Source organism: Lontra canadensis, unplaced genomic scaffold, assembly GCF_010015895.1.
Source record: "Lontra canadensis isolate GAN:19392208 unplaced genomic scaffold, GSC_riverotter_1.0 scaffold117, whole genome shotgun sequence".
NCBI lineage: Eukaryota > Metazoa > Chordata > Mammalia > Carnivora > Mustelidae > Lontra > Lontra canadensis.
The window spans coordinates 3,635,082-3,645,441 of record NW_022631111.1 but is presented as its reverse complement, the minus strand read 5'-3'; the positions used below and the strand labels follow the sequence as shown (position 1 = coordinate 3,645,441).

General features: G+C 48.2%; 1 protein-coding gene across 1 annotated transcript in view; it reads left to right on the top strand.

The window, feature by feature from the left end:
• Positions 1–1,274: 1,274 nt before the first annotated feature.
• Positions 1,275–10,360, top strand: part of TFCP2L1 (transcription factor CP2 like 1) — a 28,800-nt gene continuing 19,714 nt past the window's right edge. Inside the window, exons 1-3 of the mRNA XM_032840916.1 lie at positions 1,275–1,399; positions 2,010–2,039; positions 5,105–5,270. Coding sequence (XP_032696807.1) covers positions 1,338–1,399; positions 2,010–2,039; positions 5,105–5,270 — 258 coding nt within the window. The 5' untranslated portion in view covers positions 1,275–1,337. The remainder of the gene's footprint in view (positions 1,400–2,009; positions 2,040–5,104; positions 5,271–10,360) is intronic.

The following is a 10,360-nucleotide window of genomic DNA, read 5'->3' as shown; positions in this document are numbered from 1 at the left end:
TGACCCATTTCTGTTTTCCTCATGGGGTAGGAGAGTGGCAGGGAGGTAGTAGTCCCTGAGAGAGCTACGAGGAAATGCCTTGCCAGCTGTGACCTATGCGGGAGGAAGAGTTGCTGCGAGAGCAGAGTGAGGGAGGGTTCTACCCACATCCATGCTTGGAGGAGCTGGAGTTCCAGGCCTGGGGCTTCATGGGACTTCATTCCATTCCATCAACACTCAGAGACAGAATGTCCAGCTCTTCTGTGCCAGGTGCTGTGCCATGTAGTGGGGAATATCACCTGGGGGTAAGTCATGGCTCTATGACTTCCACTCCCTCCTTACTGATACCCCCCCCTTCCATGATCCACTGTCCACACTTGTCCAGACTGCTCGTTCCAAAAGGCAAATCACATATTCAACTTCTCTTCTGAAAACACACTTAGACATCCTAGCTCCATTCCTTCTGTGATGTGCCCTGTCCACCTCTCACTTTGCTTCCTTATCCCTTTGGTCAACCAGCCCCAGCCATACTAAAGCTGGTCTGCCTTGGCAATTACTAGGGACTGGACCCACTTTCCCTCCAGATATTCAGAGAGATGCTTCCTCCAAGTCTGTAAGGCCTTGGCTCCATGTCACCTCCTTCAGGAAGCCTTCTCTGATTATTCAATGGATGCATTCCTTTTTTCATATTTATTCAACAAATATTTATGGAGCACTTACTATGTCCCAGGCATATTCCTAGGCAGTGGGAAATTCCCATGAATTGGAGTCCAAGCCTTGCCCTCTTGCAGCTTACATTCTTGTGGAAAAGGCAATCAATGAACAAAAAAATACCGCCATTTCAGAGAATGCAAAGTGAAATGAGAAAACGAGAGCATGGGAAGGGGGCGGAGAGTGCCTGATCCCGGGTCCCTAACGTTCAAGCGCAGGGCAGCCTCTCCCCAGCCGCGGTGGGGACCCAACCGGGCGAAGAGTCAGGGCGCCTCGTGGCGGAAACGCTGGAGGTCATCCCGGCAGCGGTGAGGGTCACCTGGGCCCCACCCTTGGGGGCGAGAGAAGAGGCGGGGCCCCAGTCCTAGTCCGCGCCGCCCTCTCCAGTCCCGCAGCGGAGAGGCGCGCTCGCTCCCGAGAAGGGCGCGCGGGAGCGGGTCGGCCAGGTGCGCGGCCTTAGGAGGCCCCCGCCCCGCCGCGAGGCCCGAGGGGGTGGGGCCAGCCGTGGCCCCGCCCCCAGGCCGTCCATAAATGCGCCGGGCCGGTGCGGCTTCCTAGCGCGGCTTCGAGCCGACTGGGAGAGGTCGGCAGGGCCCGCGGCTGCTTCGCTGCCACGCGTGGGGCGCGGCGGACGCGGAGCTGCAGCCATGCTGTTCTGGCACACACAGCCCGAGCACTACAACCAGCACAACTCCGGCAGCTACCTGCGGTAAGGGCCGCGCCGCCGGGGCTGGACGGAGCGCGGTCGGACGTCCCGGGGCGGGGCGGGAGCCGCAGGGTCCCGGGTCCCGAGCGCCCTCGCTGCTCCCCGCGCCCCCCCACCCTGTCTATCAGCCTTTGGGGGACTAGAAGGGACATCCCCCAGGGACCCGCCTAGGGAGGGACCCCGGGGGCACCCGTCCTCTCCTGGTCGGGCGCGGAGCACGCACCTGCTGTCCGCAGCTTCGGCCGGTCCGCCTCCCCCCGTCTCTTCTCTCCCGGCTCGCATCGGAGGAGAGGAAACTTTTGCCATCAGTTCGGTGCCCGTCGCGGGGAGGTCTAGCTCCTGCTCTTTGCCCCTCTCAGCCCCGGACCCTCTCCGAGCCGCACGCCCTCTCCGGTGTCCTTGGGCGGGCCGAGGGGGGCGAGTGAGTGGCGAGGGCCGACCTTGCGCTTCAGCTGCGCGGGCCGGCGGGCGGGGGCTCGGAGGGACCGGGGCTCGGAGGGACCGGGGCTCGGAGGGACAGCGTGCCCCCTCCCTCCAGGTGGTCTTGGATACGTGTATTGGCCTGGGGCCCGCACCTTTATTGCCCTTGATGGAAATCTTTCTTCTTCTGCAGGGACTTGACTAGTGCTCTTCAAAGGGAAAAGTAAGTCCTGCTTGTTTTTCAAAGTTCTGTCGTCTCCCCTTTAAGGAAGTCGGAGCCCCGTTAGCTTCAGTTCCTGGAGGATTGTTTTTCCCTGTTCTGCAGCTGGCTGGGCACTAATGGGCAGTCATTTCATTTACTGAACTCGCCTGAACCAGCTTTAGCCTGTCTTTATTTCCATCCTAGTCACAGTTTACGAAATATGCCTAATTTAACCCAAAGGGCATTTGGTATGGACTCAGAAAGTAAATCGTGAGGTGGAAGGAATCACTGGTGCCGAAAGCCCCGAAGTGAGAGCCGTTCTCAGTGCCCCCACCCCTTTTTTCCTTCCTAAGAAGTTCCCACTCAGATTTAGCAGTACATGTTATTTGGAAATCCTGGCTTCTGATAAGTAATGTGTCCCCTAGTCCGCTCTGAAGACATCTTCCTTCCAGAAGCAGAGAAATGATTGGGTTTAATTGATGTGTCCTCTCCTTTTTATTCATGGGCCTGAGTAATAGGAGGTGGCATAAGTCTCAGTCTTAATTAAGGAATGATGGCCTTCCCTGCAGACCATGGAAATGTCAACCAGAGGGAAGCTACCCTGGGGGATGTCAGAACTTCAAGGGGCAGAAGTTAGTCTCTGCAGAAAATTGTGTCCGTTCACCTGCATGAAATGCTACAGTGGGGTCCGTTTTTATTGTACTGTGTGATGGTTTATGGTTGTGGTTTTGCCTAAATTTTAGTTTGTGGCCATTAAATATGTTGCCATATCTTAAGAAATGATTTTGAAGGTGACCTTGAGTGGAATGTGAGTGTATTTAAAATTTCCTGGATACTTAAAATGTCATCCCGTTAGGGAATGGTTCTCCCCTTGTATGGGAGGTGCTTCTGCTTCTGAAATGGAAATTGGTCTGTGGATTCCTTAGATACCTTTTTAGGATTTTGGTATTGTTTCAGGGTTTGGGAGGTGGGTGGCAATTGGGGTGAAAGGTGCCAGAAAGCCATACTAGTTTTTGGGGTCATTTAGGGACCATGGATAAGGAAACATTTGGTCCATGCTATTTAAAAAAAAAAAAAAAAAATTATTCCATGTCTTGGAAACTGGGGTTTTCATCCTTTTAGAGGCTGACCTTAGTGAAGGCCAAAGTGAGGGTCAGTGAATATGCCACTGGTTCCCCCAACTCTAGAGTGAGTGAGATTCCTTGGTTTATATATTTTATTTTCGGTGATCTCCTTACCCTGAAACCTCTGCAAGTTGTCTTCCCTTACACACATAGTGGCCTTTATAATCCTTTCTTACCTTTCTCTGTTTGATGTTCTTGTGACTTTTACTCTTTAGCAAATAAGGATGCCAGGCTTGAAAGAAATTACTGTTAAGTGATGGTTGTTACCACCCCTACTTTTCTTTCTCTCTCTTTTCTTTTTTCTTTCTTTTTTCCTTTCTTTCTTCTTTAATTTAAAGGCAGCAGCCCATGGCATATTAACGTAACACGGTCTGGGCAAACATGAAATTATGCAACCCCCAGGTGAGTAGGCCTGCCTGCTCCTGTTCCTAGATAACCACTTGGGCTGGGAGTGGGCACCAGTGTGGCAAAAGGAAGGCGCAGTGTGAGGGGAGCTGAGATGGCACTGCTCCTGTCTTCGGGCCGGGGATGGTGGCAGGGGCAGGCCCCCCGCACAGGAGAGTTTCTAGGTGTGCTCCAAGCCAGAGTTGCACTTCTGAGAATTGTTTGGGATTGCTGGGGTGTGTGCCGGGTTTGTGTTTTAGAGACTACTGGTTTATTGTGTTGGAAGAGGAACAGACTGTACCAGTGACTCCTGTTTATATAGTGCAGCGGGGTCGGTGAATCTGATTCATAACTGGGGACGCTGAGAGGGAGGAGGGTTATCAAGGTAAGGGGACCAGGACTTTCGGGGCATCTGTTTCTACACTGCTTGTAATATTGAGGTCTTAAACAAAAGCCTTTCCTGCTCACAGGTCATTCCTGTTCTCAGGAATTTCCTTAAAAATTTTTTTTTTTATTTTTAAAGTTTTTTTTAATTTATTTACTTGACAGATCACAAGTAGGTAGAGAGGTAGGCAGAGCGGGAGGAGGAAGCAGGCTCCCTGCTGAGCAGAGAGCCAGATGCGGGCGATCCCAGGACCCTGAGATCATGACCTGAGCCGAAGGCAGAGGCTTAACCCACTGAGCCACCCAGGCGCCCCAGGAATTTCTTCTTCCCTTGCAAGGGGTTTTGAAAAGTACATCGAGAGACAACTCCTAGGCTGGTGTGAGGCTGATTTTTTTTTTTTTTTTTTTTTTTTTTTTTTTGGCTATGGCGGGGAGTATTCAGAGGTGGAGGAAAATTATCTCTGAGCATCTTGATACTTTGCATGTGAATAAGAAAACAAATCCAAGGTCTTTACACCTCATTTTGCATTTAGGAGAAAGTAGTATGATCATTAAAATCAGGATCATGGGCTAACTCTACCCTCCCCCTTTTTTTTTGAAGATTATAGGTGGTGGGCTGTCACAGCCCAGTGAGTGAAATTCATTTGCATAGTTTACAGAGCCCTGAGGACAGGATTGAATTGGTCTGAGAAGCCGCCGAGGAGTAGAAGAGTTTACTTAAAAAAAAAAAATGAAAACTTCTGTTCAGATTCTTAGGCTGAGAGCAGGACTACAGAATGAGCAGTCTCTTGTGGATGGAAACCACGTGGCATTTCAGGTTCACTCCATTGCTGCCAGGCCCCTCGTCACAGAGATTTCTGTAATTTGTAGATACCAGATAACTTTTCATTTTTGCCTCCGTGAACTGATTCAGTAAATCTCTGGAGGGCCCTTGAGTGAAAAACAGAATCCTCATGGGATGGGTAGATGCGGTTTGAAAGGAGCGTCCTGGTTCTGGGGGCACTGGTGTTGGATGAGGTCTGGGACGGCCCCCCGCCCCCCCTCCTCCCCTTCCCCACAAGCACACTGCCATGGGTTTTGGTGTGTTGCCCTCGATGCCCCGGGTTAGGACCCACTTCTCTGACTTGACTCTCTGTGTTTGTGCCTGGGCTCCGTGGGGCTCTGCTCCTGACTGCTCCCTCCTGTGTGTTGCAGTGATGTGCTCGCTCTGCCCATCTTCAAGCAAGAGGAGCCCCAGCTGTCCCCCGAGAACGATGCCCGCCTGCCGCCCCTGCAGTACGTGTTGTGCGCGGCCACGTCCCCTGCCGTGAAGCTGCACGAGGAGACTCTGACCTATCTCAACCAAGGTAGTGGCCGCCGTGTGGGGCCACCTGCCAGCAGGAGTGGGGAGTCGACATGGATGATGTGTGGGGGGCTTCCTTACCTGGTCATGGTGGGGTTAGCTGGGAAGGAGACTGTGTGTCAGATTCTGTGTCCCAGTGGGGAGACTTCCCTGAGCCTCTGCGTCCTTGCCTGAAAAGTAGATGTCTCAGCTGTAGAGGCCCTCAGGCCAGCCGTGGGTAATGGAGATAATCTTGCATAGGCCCTCCACGGGGCAGAGGCTCTGTGACCAGCAGCAGTTGTTAAAATTGCTGTTGACTGTGACCATGACTGGTGTCCTTTCCTGGGTGTGGATGGAGCACCCTAGGTACAGGAGGTCTGTTCTGTCTCCCAGAGCTGCAGCGGGCAGCGGTGGGAAGGTCGGCCCATCCTCAGGCAGCTTGGGGGCTGGGTTCCATGTGCACCCACGCAGAAACCCCATGGGGTGGTGACAGGACCACCCACCATGTCCTCACACAAGGGGCACTTGCTTTGCAGTTTGAATCTCCATCCTAGCACTGCCTCACACCAGGACTTTGAGCTGCTTTTCTTTTTACTCTGTGCCTAGGTGTTTGCATGTGTAAACTGAGAAGTGTAATTTTGTGACATTTGAAAGAATGCAGCTGTTTCAAGTGCCTGCTATGATAATGGCTGTTCAGTTGGTGATTCCCTTTATCAGGACACGTGGATCAGTGTCCTCCTAACAGATGGCGTTTTTGTGGTTTCTCTGTGATCGTATGGATGTGTTTATGCGTTTCCTTCCCAGGTCACCTCGTAGATGCTCTGGCATCAAGTGGCTTAATTGCCCCTGTGTTTTTAAACAGGCAGAGCAAAGGGACAGGGGACAGTGGTGCGCTTTGTAGGGTCGTGCTGAGTTGCAGGGAAGCTGCCGTGTGGGAGCAGTTGGTCTTCCCTGGGCTGGCACCTTTCTGTAGGACGTGGAGGCCCTCATTTGGAGAGCCCGCCCGCCGGGGCTGGAAGCCCAGCTGGATCATCAGGCTTGTCCTCTGTGGGCCGGCGGCCTTCTGCGCGGGGAACCAGCTCTGAGGTAGCAGGTGGCTCTGCGTCCACCTGGGCATGAATCAGCCCCCTCCCGTGGTTGGCGTGGCCCCGCGGACAGGCAGGTGGCTCTGTGGCCACAGCTGGTGGCCAAGCCCACACTTGGTTAGCAGCGGGGCCCCTGACTCGGGCCCTGTGGAGGAGTGCCTCTGTGGCTCTGTGCCTCTGTGCCTCTGTGCGTGTCTATGGAGCAGTGTCGGCGATTGTCTTTCTGGGTCACAGGAGGTCACATGTACCAAGTTGTGGAGCTTTGCTTTCCTCTCTGGGCCTCTGCTTTTTTGCCTAAAGGTAGCCTGAAGAGATGGGCTGATGCTCACAGATCACTGAGCTCTGAGGTCTTGTTCCTGGCCCGGTCCTGCGGTTCTGAGGAGTGAGTGAGTGGTCTGGGGCTTCGTGGCTGGCGGGGGGCACTGAGTGTGCACCCGTCTCCCACCTCCTGTCTCCTCTGCAAGGCCTTTGCCTGCTTGGCCTGCCTTCCCTGCCTTCCTTCCACCTCTCCTCCCTGTAATCAGCCAACCTTGGACCATGTATGGCAGTCCTCACGCTAGACCTTTTAAGAGTTTCTCCTTTGCTCAGTATAGAAAAGTTAAAACAGGGGAAAAGAGTTGCCTTATGGTCTTAACCACCCTGGGTCAGTTTGGTGTGTTTACTTTAGATACTTTTTAAGTTGCATTTTCCTGATCATTGAAGTAACATGCTCATTATGGTTGATTTAGACATGTGTGAAAAAGAAGATAAGAAGGGAAAAAAATTGAAATCTCTTCTGATTTCACCTGAGGACCACTGCTAACCTGATTTCCACATATATTTGTATGTATGTCTTTTCGAACTGATCTTGCTCCAGCGTAGGTCGTCTTTTCATTTATTAGATGTGTGAACTTTTCTCATTTCACTTAAAATGCTTTGAGAACTTAAATTTTTGTAATGGGTGCACAGTATCACATGGTATAGGTCTCTGTGGCTTTCTCTAGCGTCATAGGAAGGACACTTAGCTTTGAGTTGTTGTCTTTGTGTAAAATATTAAAAAAAAAAATTACCTTCGAAGTGGGATTACTGGACTGAAGGCTTTGGACACATTTTTACCAAATTGCCTTCTCAGTAGAATGCCCCGGCTCATGTGCTAGCCATCTGGCCACATTTTATTGTCTCTTTCTCAATATTGGATATTGTGGCTTTTCATCTGGGTAGTGACACCTAATACTTAAAGCAGCGTTTCTGTCATTGTGGTTTTTATAAACTCGCATGTATCAGCCAATGTGGTCAAATATTCTAAAATAGGTTTCTTGATCTTCTAAATTTCTCTGTCAAATAATGTTCATGTTTGCCCATTTTTCTGTTGGGATGTTTGTATCTTGTTTGTAAGAGCACACCATATATGAAGAGTTATCAACCTTTTAGTTGCTGTGTGTTGCAAACATTTTTCCTTGTTGGTTGCTGGTCATTTAACTATATTTTTTCTGTGATAACTATACATACTGTAGGATCTATGTCATGACTTTTTTCTGTGTAAAATTTGAAATGTCAAACCTTTTTTTTTTTTTTAAGATTTTATTTATTTGACAGAGAGACAGGAAAGCAGGAACACAAGCAGGGGGAGTGAGAGAGGAAGAAGCAGGCTTCCTGCCGAGCAGGGAGCCCACTGCGGGGCTTGATCCCAGGACCCTAGGATCATGACCTGAGCCGAAGGCAGATGCTTAATGACTGAGTCACCCAGTGCCCCTAAAATCTTCAGTCTTTTAAAAATAGTTTTTCTTCTATTCTAAGAATATGTGCCCACCATAGAATTGCTTAGTAGTTTCCTAAATTTCATTTCATGGTTTCTAAATTTTAACATTGAAGTGCGTTTGGAATGTTTTTGTGAAACTTAGTAATTAGGTATTTAGTGATACTTTGAATTATTATTACATAATATATATATATATATTTATATACATAAAAATAGAAAAATATAAATATTTCAGCTTTACCAGTGAGATTTATCCTGTCACGTTGCATTTGGAATTTATGATGTGATATAAAGGTTTAACTTTGTTTATTTTTCTAAATAGTTAATCCACTATCTATTGCCTAGTTTATCCTTTTCTCACTGGCTTAAAATGCTACTTTGGAACATGGAAAAAAGCTGTATTCTCAAGTATTAGTCCAGAAACGTGTAGAGTTATTTTGTCCTGTAACCCTGATACTCATTGATTCTTGCTCCATTTCACATTGAACTATTCATTGAGACTTGGAAATTGTTTCCCTGTTCAAGTGTAGGAGTTCCTTTCATCATTTTTCTTAGCTAATCTCAATCATACATTCTTACAAATGGATTTTATAATCACTCAATCTCCTTCGTTACCTTTTTTTACATTGGTGAGATCATATGCTTCATAAAATTGTTTCTTGATTTCATTAAATACTAGTCTTTTAATAACATTTTCTTTTTTTTTTTGGTTTCAGATTTTTTAAAAGTTTTTTTAAGATTTCATTTATTTGAGAGAGAGGAGGGGAGAGAAGGTGTGAGCACGGGAAAGGGGAGGGGGAAAAAGGAAGAGGGAGGGGGCGGAAGGAGATGGAGAAACAGGGAGCCAGCCTTGGGGCTCCATCCCAGGAGCCTGGGATCATGGGATCAGGACTTGATCTGAAGGCAGCCACTTAACCAACTGAGCCAACCAGCTGCCTCATTTTCTGTCATTATTTATTTTTTATTTTTTTAGATTTTATTTATTTATTTGAGAGAGAGAGAATGAGAGAGGGGGAGAGAGAGCATGGGAAAGGGGAGGGTCAGAGGGAGAAGCAGGCTCAGGAGGGACTCGATCCCTTGACTTGAGGATCATGATCCGAGCTGAAGGCAGTCGCCCAACCAACTGAGCCACCCAGGTGCCCCTTTTCTGTCATTATTAAAACTGCTTTACCGTCATTTAAAATGTCTGCATAGTATTTTGCTATTTCTTTTTGTTATTTAGGAGAGCGTAGTGGCAGTAACTGCTGGAAGAAAATACCCAATGTAATTATTTTAATGTCTGTCTCTCATAATAATAGAATGGAAACTCTATGAGCCCAGAGCCCTGTCAGTCTTTTTTTTAAACATTGTATCCCCAGCATTAAGCTTGGTGCTTTGACACTGAAGTAGGTGCTCTATAGATACTCAGAAAATTAAACAGTAGGCGTGACTTATTTTATTTCCATTTTATTTTTTTCCTCTCCTTCCTTTTTGTTATTATTTATAATGCTGAACTGAATATCTTTTTCAGCATATCTTATTTAAAGTACCTCTACTTCTATGTCATATGACAAATGGTCATTGATTCAGTTCAAAACAATAGTTTTATCACATCAGTCAAAACCTTATTGGTTAATTGAAGAGTTAGCTATTAATAGTATTTGGTTTTTTATTGCATTGGCTCTTTGATGTCTATTACACCATTTCTATGAGGCCCTGCCATATGTTCTTCCTTGTAATGGTGTTTCTAAAGTTCTCTGAAAACATGAAGGGATGTTCTGTAAGACCTTGAAACCATCGGATGTTCACTTCTCAGTGCAGAGTCAAGCCCCGTGGCTAACTTTTTACGTGGTGAAAACAGTGTGTAAAACAAAGTATGCCCTCTTCTTCGCACATAGAATCCTAAGGAATGGGTGGCTGCCCGCTATTGCGTGGAGGTCTGCAACTTCCCAGAGCAACCTTTTTGTCATTGGCCAGATCTTGCCTGAAAGCTGGAGCCAGAAGGAAGGGCTAGAAGTGTGCGGTGGGGGAGGAGTCAGGGAGAAGAGAGAAAAGAGAACCCCAGGCAATCTGTGTGGGGAATTCTGGCTTGGAGATAAGGAACAGCTTCCTAAGAATGGATTTTTACACAGGAAGCTTTTGGTATCTCCTTCCAAAGAACTCTTGGATCTTAAATGTAGTCATGGATTCTTAAAGAAATCTTACTTTCATTCATTCATGGAATGAAACTTCTGTCCTTTGGAAGGAGAGGATGGTTTATTGAGAAGAAAAGCCACAAGCGAAAGCAAGAATGCAGTGTGTGTGTATGTGTGTGTGTGTGTGTGTGT